Source organism: Buteo buteo, chromosome 4 (genome assembly GCF_964188355.1).
Source record: "Buteo buteo chromosome 4, bButBut1.hap1.1, whole genome shotgun sequence".
Classification (NCBI taxonomy): Eukaryota; Metazoa; Chordata; class Aves; order Accipitriformes; family Accipitridae; genus Buteo; species Buteo buteo.
The window spans coordinates 69995311-70023267 of NC_134174.1; the positions used below are offsets into that span (position 1 = coordinate 69995311).

General features: G+C 40.9%; 1 protein-coding gene across 1 annotated transcript in view; it reads left to right on the forward strand.

Moving 5' to 3' along the window:
• Positions 1–27957, forward strand: part of INPP5A (inositol polyphosphate-5-phosphatase A) — a 259357-nt gene that overhangs the window by 212952 nt on the left and 18448 nt on the right. Inside the window, exons 10-12 of the mRNA XM_075026659.1 lie at positions 6414–6509; positions 6846–6920; positions 20919–20992. Coding sequence (XP_074882760.1) covers positions 6414–6509; positions 6846–6920; positions 20919–20992 — 245 coding nt within the window. The remainder of the gene's footprint in view (positions 1–6413; positions 6510–6845; positions 6921–20918; positions 20993–27957) is intronic.

A 27957-nucleotide genomic window follows, 5' to 3' on the forward strand; every position in this document is an offset into this window, starting at 1 on the left:
GCTGTAATAGCACATTCTTTCCAAGAACGTAAGGTTGGGCGTTCAACACTTTCTTCCAGATCTGTAATCTCAGAGAATCTTAGTGGCAGAGGCCTTTTGGACTTAATTCAGATTCTTTTCTGAAGAAGAGAATTAAAAAGAGAGCCGTCATTGCCACCAGCTGTTGGCACCGAGGAAAGCCGCAGAGGCAGGGAGGGCACGGTCAGCGACCTCGCGGGTCTCTCCGGAGCTGGGGAAGGGCAGGCTGGTCTGCGGGTGTACGGACGGCCCCGAGCTGGCTGCTCCTGCGCCCTTCCCTGCGCGGGCCAAGGGTGGGCTGGGGCTAACCGCTGGCGGCTGAGTGCTGTTGGGACCGTGGCCCCGCTGCCTCCGATGTGCAAAGCAAACAGAAGTCTCACCCATTACTGCAAAAGATAACTCTGTAGGAACCGGGTGTTGTTTTCAGCAATAATAGAACAGGCAAGAGAGTACCACCAACAGAGCAGGCAGTTAACATGTACTGCTGGACAGAGGGTATGCTGTTAAACTGGTCTCTCAGTTTACTCAGTGCAGTTCCTGAAAAACTAATGGAAATGGTTTTGCATTGCCTAGTGATACACTTTGATAGTGTCATGAATAATCTAAGTTTCCAGACAAGAAAATGCATTTCACGATGAACTTAGTGCAGCTAATGTGAAATTGAGCCCAAAGAACTGCAAGTTGTTTCCAGCAGGGATCATGTATTTTGGGGATGCAGGAAATCTTTGGGAGAATGGAAGCATGAAGATAGGGTCTTTGTGCTGAGCTTTTTTTGTCACAGATGCTACCCAAAAAGGTGTTTTAAAACCAAAATATCCCTCGGCCACAAATCGGCAAAAGGGTCACATGGTGGAAATAAGAGTACTACTGTAGGTCTTGGGCTGCTCCTGGGCCGAGCTTTCACAGGTGGTAGAATTGGAGCTGCTCTAAACTGCTTGTGAAGTTAAATCAGTCCTAAAATGAATACAGGCAGCAGTGTCCTGTAATTTGCATTGATTTGCCATCAGAAGATGACTGTATGCATGCTACATAAGCAGTGTGCTGAGAGGAGAGACGGGAGTGGTGCAGGAGGCTTTCGCTCTCCATCCCACCCAGCCCCTCCACCATCTGCTCCCCTGGACATGAGCTTACTCCTCTGCAAATATTCAAAGAGAAAGTAATTTTGCATATTGTTAACTTTAAGTGACTTCTCATTAGTACTTTTTTGTATTTGGTCTTTCTCCAACTAACATGTATCTCACTGCTGAGTTAAATTCCTGCTCCTGGAAGCTTATTAGTATTAAAAGCATAGTAACTTATCTGAGACATTACTGCTATTTCCACACAGTTAAAGTTAACACAAGTTAATATATAGTCTAAGGGATATTTTTTCAAGTAAAAGTGTATATCCTCTCAGATGGGTTTTGATTGCTTTACATTGGGGAATTTAGCTCTGTAATTTCCCTAATTGTTTGCAGCAGCTGTATGGCCAAATACCTCTGCACAGTTGTGAAAAATTAGCTAAAATAAGTCTCCATTGCAATGGCAGATAGAGTTTAAAAAACACAATGTTACCTATCCTGTAGCTAAATGCACAACTTTCATTGACTCAGAAAGCTATAGTTAACTTTGTTTTTCTCACTTGCAAATTTTATTTCTCTGACATCATGTCATTTGGTGAATTTACTGTTAGCATATTCCCAATACCCAGGAAATCATACCAACCCCTCAGAGGTAAGGAGGAGCCTGAACAAGACAGATGTTCCTGTTATTCCCACAGTAGCAAATCTTTTACCTCGCTGATTGTTTCAAATACAATTTGCATCCAGATAATAATAAAAAAGCATTTCATTATCCTAATTTAATAAGTGTCAGATTGATTTGGGGGGTTGGAGCAGCATTTCAGAAGACGTATTACAGTGTCATAATTAGGCGATACATGTACCTCTGTCTCTTCTATCCCGCCAGAATCCACAGAGTATGTAACTGGGATAAAATGAAATATCTTAAATTTAATTGGTTTGGTTGCTCACGTGCTCAAGACCTTATTTCAGCTGGCTCATGTTAGCATTCTGCAGACTTTGCACTTCTCTCCTGGCACTTCTAGCAACAAACACTTCTATTTTAATCCATGCAGTCTGTTTTAATCCATGCAGTTTACTGGAAATTGCAATTACAACTTTTGCTGAACTTTTTTAATTATAAAGAAGCAATGAATACATTCTACTTTTTTTTTTTTTTAAGAAGAATTCAAAGTAATAAGAAGTCCTGAGAAGAGTATTCAAATCACTGGGAAAAAGGATCTTTAGAATTAGTAGACAGAGGCAATAGGAAAGTTTGAGTCTGTATGTGCTTGGATACCACTTTTTTTTTTTTTTTAAATTTGTTGAAATAATTACAAGCATGCAATAACTCAGTTCACACATCAAGAGGTAGACTCAGGAGTTTAAAGGATGTTCAGAAAGCAGGAGCACAAAATCAATGAAAAATCAGCTGCAATGTTCAACAGAGCACTGCTAGCAGGAAACGGTAGTACAGTTCACAGCTGTTCGGACTGTTTCCATATAAAAGCAATATAAAAAGCAATTCTATAATAGATATTGTAGAATATTGTGTGTGTGTGTGTTTTATGTATATAACACAACTGTTTTAATGTCTTTATCCCTTTTTACTGTAAGTATGCAGAAATACAGTCTAAAACATTTTGATGTGTTGTATATATATGGGAGCAGATGTAGTTTGAAGGTTGCATTTATGCTGTAAATCAAAAGGCTTTCAGTTTCAGAGGATTGCAGAGTTTAGAAGAAATTCCAGGTTTGTCTCGTCAATATAAAAAACTTTCACTCCTAGCTTTGCCTAACAGTACATTTTTATTGTGTTCCAAAGCAATTATCAGAAAAGTTATTGCTATGTTTTACAATTCAATACACATAAATTATCACAAAGGGTTATTTAAAAAAATACTATGAAGCATCTACCTGTGTGGACAGTGTATGTGAAAACGGGAATAAGACAGGTCTGTATTTGCTAAGCAAAGGCTGAATACCGAGTTCTCTCTCTGAATACAGCTCTCCTGCAAACTTTTTAACCAAATCTTGTTTCCAAAGAACAAAGACTTTTTTAAAAAAGATAACTTGGGTAGAGTTTTGATATCTGATTTCCCCTCTTCCGACTTTGTAAAAGAGTACCTTTGAGGCAATACCCAAAAAGAAACTGTGTGTTTTCATAGCATTTTGATTTTCTTTACCAGCAACAAAAAAACCCTTCATAAGTAGACTTGTCTAAAAAGGCACATGTTCCCGAAAGTTTTCTGCTTGGGTGACTACGATTTTGTAGAAATTGAAAGGAGGAGGAAAAAAGGAGTGCTCCAGCTTGTATAAGAAATGAACCTTTGCCCAATCACTTTTTGTCCGTGAATAAGGTAACTTTTTGTGCGTGTGAAATTTGAAAGCAATAAGGTATGTGGGTCCTTTCTCTGTATTGGTTCTCAAGAGTCGATCGCGGGTTTTTTTTCCTTTAGAGCGGGCCTGAAGTTGTGAGATAAAGCAGCTCAGGAAAAAAAAATGTTCTCAAGCAGATGCCTTTAAGAGACAGAAATCATGAATTTCTTGAATTGCGACCACTCCGGGGGTGGCTACAATGACTTTTTGACAGTGACAGTAACTCTGCCTTGTCTTTTCGAGCCCTTCTTTGGCCCATTCACTCTGGAAAGCTGCTTAAGCGCACTTAAGCGCATTAGCATTTGGATGCTCGGGGACCGTACTGACCCTCATTTGGAAAGTTTAAATGAGTGAAAGATGGAGCGATTTGTTAGGGCTTTAGAAACCAGCTTTAGAGAGCGGCGGGTTTTCCGCTTTGGTTTGTTCGGGTGCTTGTTCTAATCTGGTGCGCCGGGTAAAGGCGACCAGACTGATTTGTGACACATGAGCCCGGAGCGGTATTTTCTGGGGCCTGACCCGATTAGCCGGTCTGTGCTTTGAATTTCAATAGCCGGCAGCGGAGGGCGCGCACTTCGGGAAGGGCTCGCCGCTGGCTTCTTACCTCGGCGGGGCCGGCCTGCAGGCGCAGATGGCGGAACGGCACGTCGGTGGGCGGCGGACAAAGCCGTCCCGGGCGGGGGGCGCGGGAGGAGGCCCCGGCGCCGCGATCGCGGCCAGCCGCAGCGGGAGCGCAGCCTGCGCCGGGCCCCGCCGCGCCGGGCCCCGCCGTTCCGTTCCGTTCAGTTCCGTTCAGTTCCGTACCGCGCCGCGCCCCTGCCCCTGCCCCTGCCGCCTGCCGGGCAGAGCTGGGCCCGGCCGGCCGCCCCCGGCACCCCCTCCTCGCGCAAGCCCCTCAAAAACCGCCTTGGCGTTCGGCAGCACAGAGGACGTTCTCCGCGGGCGGCCCGCAGCTGTGGCCCGGCGGAGGCTCTGCCTTCGCAGGCACCTGCGGCCGCCCTGGTGCCGTGAGCCTGCCGAGTTTTTTCAGGACAGGACCCGGAGTCGGGCGTTTGGAGAGATGGCACGGCTTTGGGGGGCGCGGGGGGGAACAAATCGAGAAAAATTTGTCCATCGTTTGTTCAGTGAGGTGGGGAATCGGCTCCTGTTCGGCTCACAGGCTCGAATTAAAAAAATCGGATTTGTATTTCATTTTCACTGAATCACGCTCAGCTTACCCTTTAAAAATGAAATTGCTTAGCTTGTTGCTTTTTGTTTGTACTATGGCAACACAGGGGGGCCTTTATCAAGGGTCGGGTTTTTAATGTCTGTCTATCAAAGGGGGGCAAAAGCCCGTTGACAGATTGTTTCCATCCTAGCACTGGTGACCTCAGCTGAGATCTAAAATATTTGGAAGCAGATGGACTTTTGTGTAAAGACATGTTTGGCGTGTATTTCTTCCTTCAGAAGAAACGCAGAATGGGGAGCTGAGAAGTAAGCTGTAGTTTCCTGGCATTGTGTCTGACAGATACTGCACTTCTAATAATGAATCCCAATATAAGTATTCCTGCTTGTGAGAGAAACAAGCATGTAGCAGGATCTGAAATTCTATTACCGTGTTACCACAGAACATACTTAACTTTATAAGTGAATATTATGCAAAATGAAAATCTGTTGTCTGGCCATTATGAAAAGGAATGGAAGCGCGCAGAGCAGGGAAGTCACCTCTTAGCCTCTTCTTGACTGAGTTACCTTCTTTATCAGGCTTTTGTTAAGAACCTCTAGCAAAATAAGCTTTTATTCAGAGGGACAGTCTTTGTCAATATCCTTATCCAGGGCTGTGCATAGATCCTATCAGCAGCCTGTGCCTCAGCTGTAGCAAAGAATGCTGAACTGCCTCCCAGGTGTGGGTGCACATCTTGGCCATATTCTCGCTGCCTTTGAGTAATGGCAAGGTTTTCTCAGTTCCCCTTTCTGTCTTCTGCCTTGTGGTTTCCAGCAGCCCGGGCAGCCCAAGGCTGGGGTAGCATTACACACCATCCAGTAGCTTTGCCCAAGTTGGATAACTACAGAGCACTTTGTGAAGCCTGCCTACCCCACAGTTAAGATGTAGTCTATTCCTGCATTTCAAAGCACTTAACGTACTTAAAGCTTCACTGAAAGTATGGGTGCAGTGAATCTAAAGTACATTTTTAAGTTAAATATATACCTAACTGCTTTGCTAAAAGCTCTAGATTTTCACCTGTTAGAATGCAACAGAGCAAGCCCTTTAAACAACCTCTTCTGTATTATTCTCTAGGTCAGCTTTGATTGCCATTGAAACTGGGCCCCAACCAGGTGAATGGCAAGTGAATCGAGGCCTGACACTTCCTTGGAAATTCATACCTCTGTGCCTGATAAAGTATTGATTGAGAATATGTTTTAGACACCCAGTCCTCAAAACACCTAGAGATGGGATGTTGTCTCTTATTTAAAAGGATGATGCATGGGGAATTTGCTATCCAGAGTAAACTGTGAAACTTACTGTCGGATTGTGTAAGTGTTGCTGGGACTTTTAAATTATACTCGGAACATTCATGGACAAGGCAGAAGTTTTTGCAAACAAGAGTTAACCCACAGAACTGTAGTGCCAATGTAGTTATCACCTTTTAAGAATGTGGTACAGAAACTGGTGGGGCTGTGGAGTCATTAGGTGTAGGAAGTGGCTTTTTAGGATGTTTAAAAGTAATGTGTGTGGTGGTAAGTTAAGTAAGTATTTGACTTATCTGATTGGTATTTTCTTAATATTGCCTGTTTCTCCCCAAACATAATTCAGTTTATTGTTTTAAATCCATCATGAGTGGAAGTGACTTAAATTAGCAATGCTTTGTATTTTGACCTACAGCAAATCATATTCTCGGGTGGGCATTGAAGATACATAGATTGATAAAGTTCAATTAAATGTGGCCTTATGTTTCATATAAACTAGTTTCCCTTTCTCCTTTTGTGTTTTTTTGTTAGACACTATGTGCAAAGGCTACAATGCAGACTATCCGGGCAGCTGACACAAATGAAGTAGTCAAGCTAATATTTCGTGAATCTGATAATGACCGAAAGGTAAACAACTTAATGCCCTCTGTACACCCTGTGTAAATAGAAATGTTGTCGAATGTTCACTTTCTTTTCTACAGAGCATGAATATAGTTGTTTCAAACTGATAATTTAAAGGGAGGGGAGGGATATAGATTGTCACACCTAATGCTCAGTTAATTGGATCTTTTTAAGTGATTGCCAGTCAACCAAATGGGCAAGCTGACAAGGAGCTTTAGACATGTAGAAATGTCATGTAGTTTTAAAGGGTTGCATGTCTCTAAAAGGGTCACTTCCAACAGCTGTGTATTAGGTAGCTGAGTCCAAGAGCTTTGCTGACCTTTCCTCTCTATTTTTTTTTAGGTTATGCTACAATTAGAAAAGAAGCTCTTTGACTATTTTAATCAAGACGTATTTAGAGATAACAATGGCACTGCGGTAAGTTCATTGCTAAACACTTTTGAAGGAATAAGTTGGAAACTCACATACTAATTGCGTTTCTCTACCAGCCGTTTATCCTTATCAGCCCTTCTGTCTACAGAATGAGAAGAGATAATTCATCCAACACAATAACTGTTCCAAATTTCCTCCTCAGTTTAGCCAGTTATTTTGTGTACAGCTTCTTAACTTTGGCATCTGTTTACCTTCTTTTTCACAGAAAAAAATTGTAAATTAAATATATGTGAATTCACTTTTCTTCTCTGTCCTCTGGTCTGCATTTCTTCAAGCATCCTCTTTCTCTACTAGCTCTTCATTGTGCACCGTAGTAACTTAGGAAAAGCCCTTAATGCAAAGCTGTTCTGAAAATATCTGGGTCTTCTGAGTCTACAAAGAATAATAGAAACACATGAATAAATAGAATACAAAGCTCAAACCCTGCAGCAGACTGGCACTGTGGCAAATCATATAGGGCTTCCTAATTGGAGAAAGCAGACAGGGAACACTAACGTTCTGATTTGTGACAAGGACTACAATTTTTCTGTATGGCTCTATATCTTCTTTAAGGTGATTTTATTTCAAAATGTAGCCACTTCATTTTGGAAAATCTCTATATCACTGCTTGCACTTTCTCAGTTCCATCTAAGGTGCCTAGGAGTTACGTATCTAAAGGAAAAACATTAAGCATCCAAAAGAAAAAAACCCAAACGGTTACGCACAGATAAAAATCAGGAATGTGCATATGGCATGCGGGAGTCTTATTGTGGATGTCATAGGCCAGACCCTCTGCTTGTGGAAACTGGCCCAACTTCACTTGACATCAGAAGAGCTACGCTAGCTTGTGTCAGGTCTTGACCTGCCTATGTGTGCATAAACTAACGGCGTTCACATGTTGAATATTCTGACCTATACAAATAGGGCAAGCTACACTACACAAAATCTTCAGAAAATTTTGTGTGTTCTGCGGAAACTGTGTGTGTCAAAGTTGTTCATGCAGACTGACAATGTAGCCAAGGCTCCCCTTCTTTCTTCAGTCCTTTCCTCTGGGTGACTGAATTTTACCTTCCTTCCTCATACCCAAAATAAAAGAAGACAAGGGATTCATCTTCTGTGTCTCAGCTTTTTTGAACACCTCTTCGTGTTTGCCCTAGTCCCCACCTCTCGGTTTTGCTGCACTCTATCAATTACACGCTGTGCCTGCTCACACAGTGTATTGCTACATTTTGCTTAGGAATGGGGTGTACACAGGATCCATGACTCTCACCTCTCTCTCTTCTTCTATCCTACCTATGGCTTATTCTCTTGCTGTTCATGGAGGACTGGGCTGTTTGGAGGGCTGTCTGCAAGGATCCAGAGCAAGGAGGACAGCTGAAGCCCTATAACCCTCTCTGTTTTTAAGCTGATTTACACCTAGGAGATTAATTCCATGTGAGAATCTGAGATCTCACTCAGTTCTTGAGGTCAGAAGCGTTTGATGAGTCAGACTCGTGAGAAAAGTCAGGATCTGTTTCTCCTTTCAGCATCTGTTGACATCCATCCCATTTGTTGGGACTGCTGTCCCTTCTCACAGCATGCATGGTGCGTATGCTCACCACAAGAAATATCTGTGTAGGCAACATATCTTAAAAACACAGTTACTGGGAGATAAGCTGATTTGGGGTTAGGTTTTTTTTAAAATTTACAAGGTGAATGCATCCTTGGGAGATACGTAACATTTCTTTCACTGATGTTTTGCAGTTTGAGGGACATTTAATTCAAAGTAATAATACTAATCCCAATTTCTGTTTCCATACTAATTCCATTCCTGTCCCAGATTTTCCTCATGTGTATTAGTATAATAATTTTTTTAGCTTTTTTTAAAATAACTCAAATGTGTGTCATTTTTATTTTTTCCCAGTACATTTCCGAATGTTGCTGCCGTTTACCACATCCCAGTGGTATTTCGGGTGACTGCTGGTTGACTTTACATACATGGACGTGGTGCATGAAGGCATAGGCAGAATCCCACTTAAGCACATTCCATTTCAAAATCAGCAGTCATTTCATTCATGCATCAAGAAGCGGGAAATCTTCCAGATCAAACATGGAAGGAAAAGATAAACGATATAATGAGCCATTGGAGATAATCTAATCTTCATGGTCTAGTTAAACACGCAGCACCATGATCACTAAAAACAAACTACCTATCTAAAAGGATAAATGTCTCTGTGCCGAATTCAACCCAAAAAATCCATCGCATCCTTCATCAACCGCCGGTCTTGTACCAGCCTGACAGAAATTTAATTCAAGCTGGCTCCTGAAAATAATTATTGTATTTTAAGAGTAGTAATCATTGGTCGGGACATGATTGAATGTGTCCATGCCTATTGACTTTTTCTATGATTTATAGCTTTGTTTAGTCGATATTCCCATCGAAATTGTATAATTAATTATAAGTGGGGCTGTCAGGTCTGCAGGATGGAGTGCCCTGATGAGTATTTGGGAAGATTAAATTTTCCTTAGCTGTACCAATGCAAGGCTTGGGAATTTTCACAGCACTATGGCTGTTGGATAAAGATGTTTTCTGTGTGTTTAGCAACTGCTTTAGCTCAAAATCCATTGATTTTTCTGAGGGTATTTTTTTTTATCAGTGTGGTGTCTCTTCAGTAACATTGGAATGTGTACAGATGTGACAAGACCTGACAAATATTTATTATCAACAGGCTACTTTATCATTATCCATACACAGTTATTCCTTCTTTTTTACATTGCAATCAACAAAAAGAATCTTAGGATATATTTATAAAAATGAGTATTTTTTTATGAAAAATCTGATATAGATACAAATTATCTGTTCAATAGAAATTCAGTTTGAAATGCATACAGCAATCTGTCAGGTCTAATTTTTCCAAACTAATCTGTATCTTATCCAGACTTATCTGCAGCTTATTCCAACGTTAACTTAGCAATTACCTATATTTATTACCTTGAAGTGCAATGACCATTCTGCATCATTTTATTTCAGAAAGAAACACCCAGATTTATCCAGCTGTGTAGTGATAGCAAAAAAAGAAAACCTATTTGAAAATAGCTGTAGCAATAATGTGAAATTGTCTTAGTATTTAATTTGTATGTTCTGAATTGCACGTCAAAGTTATAGTACATCAGATGGACCAGGGTGTAAGTCCCGTACCTACAACAGAACTACCATGTCTAGGTAGTGTCTGGGGAAAGGTGTTACGGAGCGGCAATGAGGAAGGTGGGACAAGAGGAGGTACAACATGTACAGTTTCACCTTAGTGTCAGACAGATTCCAGTTTAAGTTGTTGCTTTTGAATTAGAAAAAGCTTAACACCTCTGACCTTGATGGTAGGATATAGCCAAGCTGTGCCATACAGCACTGTTGTGTCCTCCTGCTCCAGAGACTTGCCCATGAACAGTGGTTAAAGAACAGATGAGGCTTCTCTGATCTGAACTGGTTGCTTAGACCCTTCAAGAGGCGGCAGCCCCAAGCTGGGAACAGCAACCCTATCCCAGCCACTCCTCTTTTGTGCTCCTGCTCCTCACCCACCCAGAAAGCACAATGAGTCCCCACAAGGGGGGACTTGGGGAATGCCCAGGCCTTCTCCGTAGGCTTCCCGAGTGGGTCTGCAGTGCTGTCCACTCTTCTGGCCTTACGCTAACTCACCAGTACATTACTCACACAAAATTTGGTCATAGCTTTGGATTTGCCAGCTCTCAAGTGATCAAAATTAGCATACCAATGCTTTCAGGAGAGTAGCAGTGCGCAGGGAGTTCTTGAATAAATCTACATTTTTACTGTTTTTGTTTCAAATTCCTTAATCATTTGTGATAAATCAGGCTATAAGTGGTTTTTTCAAAGCATCTTGTGTTTAGGAGTTCCCTATTAATTTCAAAACAATCAAAAGAAAAGCAAGCCAGGGATAATTATTTAATGAAAAAATTACAATCATGTTATTGATTTGTACAAAAGAACCGCAAGCTAAATGCTGTTTCTTCAGTAGTCAGTTAAATAAATATATAGTAAGAATGTAGGAACTCTTAATGACTACAGAGGAATGATTTAGTTACTAGGAATAATTCTATAATCTTTAACCACAGTTGGAAATGAGAAGTGGTGCATACGTTCCTGTCTTTCATATGAACCATATTAAAGAATCAATCCAGATAGAAACTAACATACTGTCCTTAAGATTTTGACCACAACTGTGTAATAAAAGTAATCAGTGAATTAATTGTCTTAAGAGTGGAACCTGGTGTTGTTCCTACTAAAATGATATTCTCTTTTGTCTGTTGATGTTCATGGAAACTGGTGACTAATTCTATAGCTGTGCTTACACCGGTCGTCACTCCTTCCTGCTGTCCTCTGCTGCCCTTGGGCAGCACCGGCCCTGCTCTCGCAGGGACGTGTGCCTTGGCAGTCCGTGATCTCGACTGCTCCCCTGGCCTCTGCTGCTTGGAGGTAGAAGAGGTTAGACCGAGGGTGCCAGCCGCACAGTAGCTCCTGGATAATCGGATGGTTCAGAGGACACTGTTGTTGTTACCAGCATTAATTCCAAAACAGATTCGAGATAGTTACACAGAAAAGCCCAGTGATCTCCAGCCTAGATATTCATGAAATGGAAGTGGTTCGATTTCTTACTTTAATTGTTATTATAATGGAAAAAAATAAGCAAAGAGCTTCAGTTGCTATTGGTGGTCCTTCAGCAGTCCTCTTGCTGCAGAGAACAAACAGTGAACTTCTACAGAGAGCACATTCTTACTCGATTTCTATGTTTCAAACAGTGAAATCAGCCTTCGAGGGTAGGTTCCCTTTATTCTGTGTGTCTGTTTAGCTTGAACTGATATGGTCTGAGAAGAAAATTACAATGTGCTGTAAAAATGAACTGAGTTATAAAGGTCTTGTTCTCCCTATGCCAAGTAATGATTTAAAGTGATCTGTTATCATGCTAGTTAACTTAGAGTTGTTATTACAAACAGTTCAGGCAAACATACTTTTAAATTATGAGTAATTTATTTGTGGTTTTTTTTAGTATTGCCAGGAAATCTTGAAAAGATACACAAATTGAGAAGAAAGGTTTAGTCCATGAGGGACCTTTATTAAGCTTTTTGTGAGAATATGTGTGCTCATGGAGGTTAAGGATCTGGCATCACTGAAAATGTATTAATCAACAGACAAGATATAGCACAATGCACTCTTCCCAATGGCCTTGGCTCTGACCCTTTTAAAGATAATGGGAATACTGTCCACTAAGAACTAGATTAGGACGATCAAATGCATTTCATCAGGGTTTGACTTGAACCATGATCCCAGAGGTGAAAAGGCAGAGGTTTATCCACTGAGCCAACCAGCCCCTGTCCAGATAAAATCTTGAATATGATGTATAAGGGCAAATTAGGATAGAGGAAGGAAATTGATTGCTTAGGACAATTGTTACCTAGGACTGGTCATAAGGAGATCCTATGCATCCTGAAACTGCCTCTTTTATTTAAGGTGGTCATCTGAGATGTCTGATTTTCATAAAGTACTAGTAGGAAAATGGCTTCGAGCACTATTCCTTTACTCAAAAACAGAATTCCCATGCTTGGAATTGCATTTGCTTAAGTTAGTGGTTAGTTGATATGCCATTGGACAAACTGCAAAATGAGTAATAACGGAGATAGGAAATATTATCAATAAATTGTTCTCACTAGCAAACATAAATGTAAAGCCAGATTGCAAGCAGAAGTCAATCCAGATGTGCTGGCTTAGCTATTTACTGCCAGCTTCATGTTCCAGATAAATGAATTATTCTGGTGTAGAATTTGCCCATATCACAAAGTTAAAAATATTATTTTGTGACCTTTTGTCCCCCTGTCCTATTCTATACAGCTATTGTAAGTCCTAAGGCTAATTCAGATGTACTGTGCTATATTTATTTTTTTAGGCATTGGTAGTTGTTTAAGGATCGCCTAAAGAAGAGGTCCAACATCTGTATTTGTACTCTATAATCCAGCCTGTAGTCAGTATGATCTGCTAACATGCTTTGGCCTAGGGGCACCCTTTTTAACCTTTGTGACATGCAAGAGGATACAGAGACATGGGCTCTGGTCCCTGGTCTTAGGACTGTCTGTGTATTTAACATTACAGAGGTGTTGAAAGAAAAACAGTACAGGAAGAAGAGGCTGGAATCCAGATCTCCTCTGATCCCAAGAGTGGCCTTTGGCATCTCTCACTGCCCTGCTGCTTGCGGGCGTCTGCGTGCCCAAGCCTGGGCTTGGCAGGAGGTGCTCCCTCCCTGCCTTCCCTTCCCTTCCCTTCCTTTCCCAGGCTCCTCCGCCTGCAGGCGCCTGGCAGCTCCAGAGAGGTACGGCTATGAATTTGAAACCCCTCTGGGACAGAAACACCTCAAATTTCAGGTGTCTGGAAGTTTTAGATGACCTTTTAAGATGCTCGATTGTACATAGGGAAGACAGCGTTGATGCCCAGAGCTCCCCAAACACCCCCTTGGAGTGGGACACTGGGTGTTCAGGTGCCTCTGGGGTCCTGCCCGTTCCCCAGAAATCTCGTGTCAGCCAAGCCTGCCTCATAGGCCTTGTTCAGGAGAAGTTTCAACCCACAGTGGGAGTTTAGCCCAAGAAGAAACATGGATCATAGTCTTTCTCCAAGAAAGTTCCATTTTTTTGTCACTCTAGAACTAATACTAAAACTGTATTCAACATGTTTCTATGCTTTTTTTCAAATTGCAGCTCACAAACTGACAATTTGACAGGACAATGCATGCTGGTTTTAACTCCCTAATGGTACAAATTCATGTTACGTTTTCACAGTAACAGACATGTAAAGTTTCATGAAGTAATCCACTGAATCTGTCACATTTGCAAACAGGATTTTCCTAATTAAAATCTTTTTGTTTTAAAATTAGCATACACTCAGTCGTTCTTGCCATTTTGAATGAGCTATATTACAAGCTGTTGTGCACAGTTTATGAATTAATTACAATAATGTTAAAGTGTCTATTCCTGTAAAGTTTTGAAAAAGGTAGTTTGCACGAATGCAGTTTTGCAGAGTCAATATTTTTAAATCAAGGTAGGCACAGGCATCCCAGGAGAGTGAGTGACAAAATCTACTTTTTACCATTAGAAAACAGGAAGCAGGCATTCCGACTTTGACCAGCTGGTAGAGTCACTGAGAACTGGCACTCGCCAGGAGGTCCTCATTGCTTTCACATCGTATTGATGTACTAAAGAGCAAATAACATTCTTTGGAGAAATCGGGCTGGAGCATAGGATGATGGGAGCTGTAGTCTCTGTGTTTGAAAGCTGTGAGCAGTTGTGCTGCATTTCAGATGCATTGGGCTCTTCGTCAGGCGGTCTAAAGCAGGAGGGATGGGACCCAATTTGCTTCTGCAGAGCAGTGTTTCGGCAAGGAGCCCTTGGGATCTGACAGGGTGCTTTTGTTGTCAGCAGAATGTTAATGCAGGTAACTGCTGCTGCATGAGTGAGACTCTATACTTAACCTGATTCAGTGCTTTTAACTTCTTAACTAACTGGTTTATTCTTTACATATTCTTACGTTTAGTCTCCTTATTGAGAACTAATCACCTAAGTAGTACAACGGGATTCTGGGTTGGTTGTTTTTTTTTTCAAGTAACAAAAATATGCCAAGGTAAGATCTGGATTCTGCTGCATGTTGCTGATCAGAGGGGTGACTGAGCCCTGGGGTTTAACTTCCAGCTTATCCATCCTAGTAATTTCAGCCTGAAGTCCATGGACATGGATTGAAAGGATTCACACAGGGCAATTAGGAAAACCAAGATGATATGCAAAATCCAAGCCTGTGAAATGTCTAAAAGGGCTACAGCCTCCACTGGAAAAATGTAAGGGCTACATAATTGGAAAAGTTTGAAAGCACTGTTTTATCCAAATCAGTGTTCAGGTGTGCGTGTCTTACAGGACCAACAGACATCATAAGGCACTAAGTGCCTTTCAGAATGAGAAATACTGCAGCATGTGAACTCTGAGAAGTGTTTGTGTTAGACCTTGATGCTAGCTGAAAGCCCCGAGTCTCGAGCACATTCCTCTGCAGCGTGCTGGGCGCTCACCCTGCCCTACCCGTCAGCTGAGCACATCACCGCTTTGGAAAGTCAGTACAGCTTTACTGCATCTGGTATCATGGTGCTACTCCTCCACCAGTAAAGAACCTGTGCCTTGTGGTCCTCGGGGCTCGGGCTGTGCAGCTGCAGCCATCTCCACCCCTGCCTGGGCCCTGCAGCGCAAACCAGGCTCGGGGGGTATGAGGAGGATGAGAAATGTGGGAATGTGAGACATCAGGCAAGGAGACAGAAAAGGGAGCTCTAATGAGACAGAGCCAATAGTAGTCTCCAGTAATTAGTCTAGTGATCAATAGACATCAAGTGAAAGTGTGGTTCTTTCTAGACATTTTAAGCAATCTAAATATTTCCATACTAGAAATACTATTTTTAAATGCATTTTCCAGAGCAGTTTTCTGAAAAAGTTGAAATACTTAGTAGAAAATGTTCGTGTCCTTTAAACCATTGGAATGTCCCCTGAGAGAGAGAGAGGCATATTGTCAAAACAAGAACAAAACAGTGTTTTCCTGGGGGAGCTTCCACTGAAGTCAAAGATTTTCTGAATTAGTACAGGCACAGGGAGCCTTCGGTGCCAACAGTCCTATACTGCCTGTGCCTAACTCTTCTAATGCTAAGAAAAGTATATTTGGTGCAGTTTCTGTGGGTGCCGTATACCCACATTTATGTAGGAGTTTATGATTTGACAACAGTGCCTTTCAGGATGCGTAGACAAATTCTCAGAAATATGCAGAAATATAATAATATTCAAAAGCAGTGTAAGTGGTACATTTATGTTCAGTAATTTTGGCTTTTATCTGTGAAACACAATTTTAAAGAATGGCTTCATGAGAGAAAGGAAATTAAGATTAAAAATATATAGTAATGGATCATTTTACAAAGTCTTAATAAGAGAAAACAGTAGCTTTAAAATAAGGCTAGAGCAGAGTTGTGTATGACATTTTCATGGGTAAGTGGGAGGGATCAGCATTTCCACAGACCTTTGTTTGAAGTCGGTAGACTGCTGAATCAGTTTCTAAATATTTTTCTTTGACTGGGAAGCTGGATAAAATTACTGTATTTCCAAAGTCTCTTGAAAAAAATCGTGTGCTACACAAGACTGGCAAAGGAGGTTACAGTGACCAGTGTCCACATATTTTAATCCTCTAAGGTCATTTCTGTATGCTTATCTCCTCTTTTTGGTCTGAAACTTCATTTCCCTTTCACAGCTGTGAATTCTCTGGTGGGCCCTGCAGATGGATTTGATAAATGCTGCTAATATCACCTTCTGATCTGCCAATGCTCTGACTTTGGTCTGTAGGTCTTGATGAGTAATTGCCGTTGTTCTACTCCAATGACTGAATTAAGTTGCCCTGTTTTAAAGGGTTCATACGTGTGTGATTTTAGCCAAGGTGGCCCATTGCAGCATACCAATGGACACTGACCTTTTAAGAGTGCCTTATCGCTTTAAACTGAAGCAAGCAAAATTACCCTGATTTCTACAACTGGCTAAACTCTGCTATAATCCTTTGATTACTGTCAAGCTACAAATATCAAAATTTAGTATTACAGATAATTGTTCTCTTTGGCCAAAGCACACACTGCTTAACCACATATGGCACCATGAGCTATAGGGACAGTGAACTGCAGCCCATACTCCAGCCCTGGGACGAGGGAGCTCACTGGAGTCCCCATCGGAAGGAGTGCACTGTACTGAGACCATCCATCCAGACCTACGCAATTTTTTCTTTCTGAGTGGCGTACGGGTTCTGCAGACAGTGCCTGTGCAGGACTGCATACCCTGGTGTCATGCATTGCCTTCTCCTTCACCCTTGTATGTAAAGGTTCTTGTACATCATAGCGCTGACAAAAAAAGGGGGAGGAAAAAAGGAAACTCTTCAGCAGCTTTTACAGGCAACACAGTTGCCTGGAAAAACAAGTTTCTGTAATTCCCTTAGGAGGTGATGGGCACTGTAACTGATACAGGCAACAGCCCTAAATGCTTTTAATTCTACTCAAATTAAAAAGGGAATATCTTTTACTGCAAATGCAGTCATTCTTTAATTCTGTGCAGAGAACTTCATTGATATCAAGCCAATTCCTATTCAGGTCAAGAGAAGCTTGAGTATACAAATTAATTGAAGCGTTTGGCTCCTGAAGTTTGCTAAATGGAAATACATAACTTCAGACTGCAGAATCCTATCAATAAATGTAACCTGTTTTTAAAAATGATATTCCGCCCTGTGAGTTTTTTCTCACAGTCAGAGGCCAGCAGATGCATGCTGCGTGCCTTCTTACACATACTGCATGGCTGCGTTCCCTGAGGCGTATTATTTCTGTGTCTCATGGGGTATTAGCTAACTATAGATATATTAGTCATATGTATGGATGGTATTTTCATTTGGAAGATGTTAATCAAACGTTCATGTTGGGCTGGTCACTGGACAATGTAGAGCAAATATCTTGACATAGTATCAGCAACTCAGTGGTTACAGCAGATAAAACATAGGCCCTGCATCATCGTTGCTATCATTTAGGTATAGATACATTGGTGAAATTGAGTTGGGGAGAAAAACAGTCTTCTGAACTGCCTATGACATATAGTTCTGGAATTAACTTCCAGCCACAGCATTTTAAAATCTCTGTGTAATTGCTCAAATTACCCCAGCACATCATGTAACACCTTAAAGATTTGGTTCTTAAGGATGATCTTATAATGAGTAAATTAAATAGAACAATATATTGATTTTTAGGCTTTTAACTTAATTTCTTTGTAATTTTTAAGGCATTTAGAGTGACAGACATACTCATGTTTACTGTTACAGCAATGACATTATTCACAGTCCTGTTTAGTGTACAATACGGAAGTGAGCAGTTTGTGCTGAAAATTGCCATGAACAGAGTTTGTTCTGTGTGGTTTTTTTCTAAATACAATGTTACATGCTTAAAAAATAAAGACATTACCCTGTGAGATTCTGACTGCTCCTCAGTATCATCTTGCCTATATTAATTTACATTCATTTTCTGTAGTGCCAAGGAGCTCCAGACACCCGTGTACCTGTCAGAAAGCAAATACAATTAAATGATGGCCGTGTCAGGTCCCATTCCTTCTCTTATTAAGTTGCATTGAGGGAAAGTGACATTTATAACTGTTTGTGACAAGACCTAGTGAACGCCTTGGTTTTTCACCAATAATCTTGCATTTTGAGATTACAGGCTTAAATGAGAACCCAAGTGCTTTTAATACCAAAAAAAAGTAATAGTTAAAGCATGCTCTCCTACTGAAAAATTAACTGGAGTTTTCTCAAAATGCACAGTTCAAGTTTTCATCATTTCTCCCCCTCATCTCCCCCACTGTCTGCAGTGGTACCAGGTAAATAAAGAAAAGGTGTTAGGTGGGTTCGCACTATGCAGTCCTGAACACACAAATAACTTGTCATTACCCTTTGTAAGAATGAGCAGATGTCTGTTTGCATAGTTGTGGACACATTTGAACAGAAGGTTACAGATACTGTAACATAGTCACTTAACATCTAGGAAAAAATAAATAATTTGTTAAAATTAAGTAATAACTTAAAAATAAAAGTTTGTGCAAATAATTCAGTGAAAATATTTAACTGTTTGACATGTGAGGATGAACTGTCTACAACAAGCATTCCCTAAATATTTCTTCTAGGCACCTGGTTGGGCTTTGCCATCCAGCTGAGTCATCGTGAGGTTTTGGCTTTGTCATTTCAGGTTAAAGATGTCCCTTTACCTGGGGAAACTTGGGGAACTGATAGAGAGCACAGCACACAATACAGTCTTGTTCCTATTATCTGTCCTCTCTGTCACCAGTGTCAGCAGCTCATCTGCATAGCACAGACACAACTAAACAAGGAACTGCAGCAAATAAACACATCAGAAACTTCTTTGGATAGTAATGCACGTCAGAATGCTTAGTCCTCTAAACCCCAGCCTTCATTTAGTTTGCAAATATCATCATAGCAAGAACAATCCGAATGTATAAAATTTTGAAAGTGTGAATTAGTGTGAGAGGACAATGCATCTATTTAACTTCACTAGCCCTTGGAATGCCCATGAGTAATTTATACCATTGTGTTCTATGGAGCATTGTTCTTTTATTCAGTCCTTGCAGTTTTCACACTTCAGAAATAGCCCCCTTTCTCCTGATGCTTCCACTTGCCTGCTCTGATCTCTTTACTTGGCAGCAGTAGGAAAAATGTATTTGCACTGTATTAATAGACATATATTTCAAAGAAAAGTTTTAACTGGGGATGGTAGATTTTTTTTCCTGTTTTCATAGCCAGTTTGTATGTATGTATTGTGGGTATACGTGTATCTATACATACTTAAATATAGGATCACAGCCTGGAAACATGCATGATAACCCATTTTTTTCTGAAGTATGTTAAGATTGCTTCAGTAAGAATAGTGACTGAACCATCCCAACAATTTTAGGATTCAGCTTATTATTAGATACATACTGTAAGTTTCCACACAGATGTTTATAAATATTTATCCAAACATCTTGGATACTCAGGCTTTTGATCAGATGTTAAAACATGTACAAATTATCTGCAGTTACTTGTATTGCGAAATCTTTTCCAGCGTACCATCACAGAGTTTGGTGTCAGATGCACTAAAACAGGGAAAGCTGCCCATTAATTGGCATCCTCCTTTAAAACTATGTACATACAGCAACACGGCAAGTAGAAACTGAAGAAGGCCGGGTGGGCCTTAGAGAGGTAGCTAATCAGCAGTGCAGGTGGTTCAGGTAGCTGCTTTTCACACAGATAATTAATGTGTACAAGTAGCTGCTAATTGCACATTTCAGGAATGATTTATGAGGTGGCAGAGGGGAAAGAGGGGGACAATCTAATTTCTTTGGGAACCTCTGCCATTCATACAATGGTATCAGCACAGCTGTGAGATGGGACATGATTAATGAACAGCAGGCAAACACGCCGCCATCGTACGGGATACTGTTTGGATGACAGGCTTGTCAAAATAGAAAGTGGCACTTAGAGCGACGGCCAGTAACAGTGCAGATTATGAGCTTTTTGTCTTTTAACTCGCTAATTCACCCGGACGTCAGGCTTAACACCAGCCGTGGTTCTGAAATAAGGTCGTTCGTGCCCATCAGAACAATTACTGGTTTAATGTGGACGATTACCATTGACTTGTTATGAGCAGGTTTGTGTTTATGAACAAAAGACTGCAGATATTTATTTTCTTTGTAGAGGTCCGGGGGAAAACAAATTTGGCAAGGACTAATATTTATACAGGACATTAAATTTAGACTTATGAACATCTCTGTTAAATATTGCTTCCAGTACTATATCTTGGCTGCTGCCTGGGAACACATTTTACCTATTGTCACGTATCCCTCTTTCTGCTATCTGACATGCACCACCCAAAATAGGTGTACAAAAACACTGCTTGTCTTTGCTTAGGAAGAGTGATGTGCACATCCTTGTGTTTGTTGTACCTTCTTATCTGAGCTAAAGATAATATTAAGTAATATGATACTTTTTGCTGGCATTTTTGTGGGCTGATTAGCATATCAGTTTGCTGTACTTTTTAATGCTAGTCTAGTTTATCTTTAAAAAGATTGCTAATAAAATTTGAAAAAAAATAGCCATCTTGAAATACTAAGTGTACATATAGGTCACTGCTGTAAAAAGCCAGTGTTATTGTGTTTCAGTGAGAAGAAAAGGAACATTTTGCACACTTTTCTCAATTAACTGTTTATGTATCAAAATAGTACTGACTGTTTTGCACGACGTTTTAAAAACTATTACGTGAGGGATATACCTTAAGCTGTGTAATCAAAGTCTCTATTTATTTCCTTTTATATAATGTAGTATTTTTAGATTGCTTCAGTTCAACATGAAAGAGTGAATACATTTATTTCTATCTTTTATAGCTTTTAGAATTTGACAGAGAGCTGTCAGTCTTTAAAGACAGATTGTATGAACTGGACATCTCATTTCCTCCCAGGTAAGATTCATATATAATCCATTTATTTATTTAACTATCTAGCTAAAAGATACTTGTTACTAGCACTGTGGGTAAAATGTGAGTGTTCCCATACATACTGTAGAAATGATAATGATCTTCATTCCTCTCATAAATGTTTAGTCTTCCCACGTCCCCTGTACCACTCCATAAACAGTGACAGTGCAGTCCGCATGCCGATAGTGCTGTATAGCTCATCATTTGGATTCAGCTGATCCTGTCTTTTATAGCTGCCCTTAAAATAGACCTGACGTGATTGTGTGCTAGGAGATGTGTAGCTACTTTTAAGCACTGGACCCAGATAACCTGTTAAAGTACTTTATTGCAACCATAAAGGCAGTCTTTGCCTCAAGCTTTGAAAACTGACGAGCAATGGCACTCACTAGCAGTAGACTCGAAGTGGGGGTGCAGAGCCTAATGCCATCACTCAAGGGGGGATCCAAAGGAACTTAGATTCTGCTTTTTCAGTTTCAGTAAACATGTCATGTAAGTGTTAAGACTATTAGAATAATGTGGGGTTTTTAATACACATGCATGATTTTAATCAGCTGTGTCCCTTAGGTGAATTTTAGCCATGAATAGACAAGTATTACTGTCATACAAAACCAAGATTTTTGCAAATGGCAGTCCTGTTCAGGAGAAATCTGTGGAAAATTTGGTATAGTTTTAAACATGTATGGCCCCTTTCCAAGAAGGAAGAAGTCAAATCTCACAGTTGCTTTTAAGGGAAAGAAATACTGCATTCGCAAAGAAAGTTAAAGTTCAAGAAATCATAGATAAAAACATACTTTTTATATACTTTTTTCTTTTTAATAGATAAAATATTCTTAAATATTGCTATTTTGTCCTTTATGGACAGATAGAAAAGTATGATGTTTTGGCATACACTAAGAAAAAATTTGGAAAGCTTGCCTTTTTGTTATCATAATCTCATTATTTCTCACCAGCCAGCTGCGATACTGATTATATTGATCCCTTGGGACAATGGAAGTATGCATGGAGAGGTTACCGCCGCTCTAAATTGTTCTTATTGATTGAGTATGATAACAGAAGACCAGCAGTGTGTACATCTTTTGAGTGTATTTCATTAGTTGTCTACCTGGTCAGGGTAAAAGGAGGTGAGGGGAAATAGAGATAAATTTTTTACCAGAAATAGACTTCTACTTGATTTCACCAACATCAGTGCTTTCAGCCAGAACAAGGTTTGGCAAAAATACGTTGTTGCATTGAATGGTTTGCAGATTCTTCAAACATTTCTGTCAATACGGTTTGGTGTCATTCTGCTCTCAAGCAAAGATCAGAAATTCAGTGTGAGTAGTCTTTGTATCTAAGTTGTGCTTTTCATCTGTCTGTGAAACATCTGGCCAAGATTTAAACCCTTGAAAAATTTCTTCTCACAAATACATCCAGATCTCAGTAGAGATTTCTGTTATTATTTTAGTGGTTAAGTTTCTTGCAAATTATACCTAGACTGGGTACAACCCAGGATTTTCCTCACAGCTACCAAGGGCTGTGCCCTGTGAGGTGGTGGGCAAGTAATAAATGAGACTTCCTCTCCTTTACATCTCGTTGGAGCAAGGAGTGGTGGGAGGTCTCCATGAATGAAATACAGGTGGAACAAAAGGCAGAACTAAAACTTCACGGGAGCCACCTGGTAGCTGTGCAGGGAAGGGCACAGCTAGGACTCAGAAGGGTGAAGCCTCAGGCCAGCACTGGGTCTCCAGGCAAGGAGACTGAAACTTGCAGAAGCAGCCAGAAGAGGAAAGCTCTAGCAAGTTAGATGATAAGAGACTAGGACAATGAGGCAGGGCTGCAGAGGATGGAGGACTGGGCAGGGATGATCTGGGGTATTGGGGGGAGAGTGGTGAAAACCATAGGAAGAGCGAGATGGCCGCAGGATACTGCCCGTGGGACGTGACAGCGAGTTGGTCTTGCCCTTCCCAGGTGAAAACGAGTAGCTGGGAAAAAGATTTTCTGTGTTGCTTCCTAGCACTGATCCACAGAGAGTGATAGACTGCTGATGCCAGATGCTGGAGTACCTAGGAATCCCTGCCAGGCCGAGGTATGGCCACTTCTCCTTGAGATATGGAGCTTGGAAGTGGCATAATGTCAGACTGTATAAAGAGAGAAAGAAGCCTTGGGGCAAAATGGAAGATGTTTGACAAAAGAATTAGAAGTTAAACTGGGCATAAATAGGGCTTGTGAGAGCTGTGACTGAGAACTGCTGACGTTGCTACAAAACCAGCAGTGAGTTTGGGGGGAGTGGATGGGGAGAAGCATATGAACAAGAGCAAGAAGAGGTAAATTAAATATTAGTCAACTGCATTTGTACTCTCTGCTGCCTCAGTATCTGAATTCTTTGGCACAGAGCATTAACATCCAAATGATATACTTCAATACCATTAACATTTTAAGCTACTGTATGTACTGTATGAGTCTATTATCGTCTAGAACAAAAATACTAAATAAAGTGCTACGCCAGAGATGAACCCCTGGTAAAAAAAAATGCAAGACCAGGTGCAAATGTTCCATCCCAGAAATCCCTGTGGATGAAACGCAGATTTTGACTTTGTCTAATTGAGGTAATGAGTGAAATGAAAGAAATACCCTGTAATATGAGCTAAGTATCATTTCTTCTTCCCTCCCCTGCCCACACGCTTGCAGACTTGGCTAGGTAATTACAGGAGCAGCTCTGTGAGGCCATAGCGCTGTCATCAAGGAGGACAGTCACCAACTTCTGATGGCAACTTATCCGTTGCCAGCTCCTTCTTTCTAAATTTTATTACTTGCTTTTGTTTCCTTGCAAAGCCAAAGCCAGATCTAGTTCATACTCTTGTTTTGTACACACCACCAATATTAGAGATTAAATATTTCAGTAAGTACAATTTTGGCTTGCAAAGTTAAAGTTGAGGCAGCTGAGCCCTAGCTGTCATTGATCTGCATTACAGGATGTGATGGACTCAGGTCTTGCATTCACTCCCCTCACTACCCCAGAACAAGGGGCTGTCATACCCTCGCTCTCGGCATGATGCCTGCCGTGGGCATCTTCGTATGGCTCCGCAGGAGGCGGCACCCTGGCTCCACAGCTGCTGACAAATCCTGCCCGGGGCAGTGGCCAGCAGTCAGATTACTCTTGCTTCTGACCAAGATCCTGACCACTTCTTGCCATCGAAGATCCCATAACATTTTTGCAAGAGCATAGTCGTCTAGACAGATGTTCTGGCCGAAGTCCCGGTAGTTGGATTCCACCTCCCCAAACGCACTGTTACTTGAGTTCAGTTTGGTGGTATTCCTCACTTCCTGCCCCAAACCGCTGCGCAGCGTGCTGGTGCTGTGCTGATTGCTGCTGCACTGCAGTGCTAAGGGACGCTGAACTCAGCAGTTATCTGCAGACCGCAGCTCTTTAACTCGCTTGGATGCTTGTAAAAAAAAAGATCTGCACTACCAAGGTGGAAGCAGACACTTCTGAGCAGGGACCCTGGCCAAATCTTGGGAAACGGTTGTGAAGGGTTGTTTCCAGCTTCACCCATTCACCTCTATTCCCACTCAGTTCCCAACTTCGGGGCTTTGAGAACAGTCTGGGGAGTGGGAAGGGGGTACAGCATAACGTGGCAAACCCTTCCTCGGCCTCCAAAGGCCCACAGAGAACCAGCCCTGCGGCTGCTGTTCTCACCTATGTTGAAGGGGAGCAGTGAAGGGGATAAACGTGCAGCTTTGCCTGCTACTCACTCTGTTTCCTTCTTACAACTAAGTAATAGTAATAGTAATAAATAGAAATAAATTTTTTATATACTGAAAGCTGGCACTTCCTTTGTGGCATGGAAGGGATACTAACCCTGAGTTTATATAACACAAAATTTCTTTGAACTTACGCAGACACTATTGAAAAAAATATGAGAATTGAATATGAGAATATTGCTAAAAATATAAGATGTAAAATCAACAAGCTAAACTCATGCATATACAAAGAGCAAATTGGCTTGATGTTAGGGTGCTTCTTTTCACCCATCCCTCCTCGTGTTCTGGGTTATATGGCAAGGGAATCCTGCTTTCCGTTGTGTAGTCCTTGCACAGGTGCCAAGCCTCAGTAAGAAGTCTTGCCTAAGTGAAGCACTGCAGAACTGGATTTATGGTTGTTAGAGTTACTGCAGGTCAGTGTCCTATTTTTGTTCATGAAACTAAGCACATTGATTTTCCTGGAAGAAATAATATGATTTCTTTTTCTTTGTATTGAAATAATGACCACAATGTGCTATTAACTGCAAAACCAGGTATTTTGAATAAGCAAAAAGCAGTGGTTTTAATGTAGGACATTTTCTTTTTAACTTAGAATGTTTTCATTCATGTGAGAAAGAAATTAAATGTATGGCCTAAATGTCTTGGTTTCACTTCCTAGTAGTTTTTCATCCATTTTTCCCTCATTTTTTCTTTTCTTTCAGGGGAAAAAAAAAAATCTGTAGCTTATCATGACTTAGCTGCTTGTATATACTGTTTGTAAATACAAGCTTAATATATATTTGTCATATATCCAGTCATCCTAGATTTTGTATTTTTAACCAAAGGAGGATATGATCAGTCCTGTGTATTTAGAAACTAGTTCTTTAAGCTTCTTGGTATTCTTAGCTAGAAAGTGTATGGCGCATCCGTTTGTTCTGCAAATGCATCAAACAAAGCCTTTTTCACTGGAGGGAGAGACAGAGAAAGCTCTAGTCACTTTTTGTGTCAGGCTTATGGCCTTAATTAGTGAGCATTTGAATTTAGAAGGAAGTTGTAACCAATTGTAATGATAGCCTCAAAGTAGTACTTCAGAATTTGTTTCATGCATGATATTTGAATTATGGTCCATTGATTCAGTCTATGAAGTACTCTCTGCTTCTGTTCTTGATCCATGGTGTTACAGTCTTACGTCATGGGATGCTGGCCAACAACTGAAGACAGAGTATCTTGGTTAAAATGGTACTCAATACATCTTGTACTACAGTTCACATCTCTCAAAAAATGAAAGATCAATTAGGACAGTTTTCTGTTTCTTTCATTTGCTTCATCATTTGTGCATACAATTAATTGCCTGATTTGCACACGGAGTTCTACAAATCAATAGCACAGTTGTGTTCCTGTCTTTCTTGTAAATTTTTCCCTCAGAAAGCATGCTTGAGATTCAGTGTACTGCTGAGATAAATGGAAAAGGTCATATCCCTTTGAGTTGCAGCAGACTAAGTTACTTATAAATTCATTTTTATCAGCATAAACTGTTTATTCTCTGGACTTTGTCATGAGATCTTATTGATACACTACCATAGCTGGCCTGGGGTTGAAAGCTTTACTCCTTTGAGTCGGTGGTATTTTTGTGGTTAACTTCAGTGGGGCCAAAATTTCACCCTGAGCAGTTTTCTTGGTTTGTTTTCACACCACTCGTAAAGCAGCATTACACGGTAATCCAGATACCTCAGGTATAAATATGTCTAGATAGAAACATGCTGCACTGTTATTGACCCATATTTTACCTTACTTCCCAGCGTAACACTGAATGCAGCATGACATCCTAGTCCTAACCTCCCAGCCAGTGCTGGCTGGGGACCTGACATGTCCAATGTTGGACAACCAACTCCAGTTCTTCATAAGAGAGCTTTGTTTCGAATGAAAACAACTGGTTTTGTAGCATAAAAATAAGGAAAGTCCTAATTAAAGTAATAAGTAAGAAAACAGTTTATTTTCATGGTGCCAGGTGTTATGGTGAATGCATAAGATAGAACGTCTTTCTTCTAGAGGAAAGCCTTGAGTTAAGCTAGCTCTGAACAGCGCTTTTGTCATGAACTGCAGGCAGTGAACCCAGTCCTGAATTCTCACACCTTGGTCCCCATTCCTGCTTATTTCAGCAGCACCATCACACGTTCATGCACTGTACGGATCTCCTCTTCAAGACTGCAAAAACTTGCTCATAGACAGAGGGTGACCAGAATTGTTTTTCTCTAATAGTATTTTTCTCAGTTACGACTACAAAGGTATTTCGGAATTTAATTTTAAATTTGAGCCTGTGGTTACAAAAAATGAGGGTAAACATATTGCTGTCCTAGAAAGTATTTGGAAGTTTTGGTGTCCTCAGAGTGCTTACATACTTAAGAGTACGGACTGAGAAAATAAGCCAATCTCATACTTGCATATTCTCAGTTTTCATTTAAAATTATGAAATTCTGTTGCAATGATCTGAACAGAGAGAACGTTTTTGTACGTTCTGTGTTTTAATTATTTCGTATTACTATATCTGCATCTTTTGCAATTAATTTCTCAGTCCTTTCTCCTTAATTTCAAATGAAGCCATGACAGTCATGTAGGCATATATTTTCATACTGATAAGAATTTTTCTTAAAGGAAATCACTATACTTTGCTCTTTAGATGAACCTTCTTATAAGCATATCGTTATCCAAAATTTTCATACTCCATTTTAAAAGTTATAATACCTTCTCGTAGAGCACCGTAAGTTCTGCATAACATCACATCATGATACAGTGCTGTTCACTGGTTCCGGTTTGGAGAAACAGCCGGTGTCCGAGCTCGGCAGTTCGGCACAGGCTGCCAGCAGCGGAACAAGCAGCACTCTGGTGCCTTCTGCTTTGCCGCCAAGAACGCAATGCGAGCTGTAAATACACCTTGCTCGTGCTCAGTAAGCTATCCGTCAGGCCAGGCACGACAAGCCCTGGCGCTGCTCAGCCCCATGATGAATTTGGCTTTCCGGTGTTACTGGTGACCCTGGAGCCAGAGTGACGTGACGCTGCCCTGGGGACGTGCTCGCGCTTCGGCTGGGCAAGGGGCCAGGGGGCTTGTTTAGGTGCAGGACACACCTTGGGACACAAATGACAACAGTGGGCTTGGTTCTCAGGGGAAAGGAACTGCTGAATTGCCTTAATACGCTGATAAAAATCTCCCATATTCATAAATGTTAGGGAAA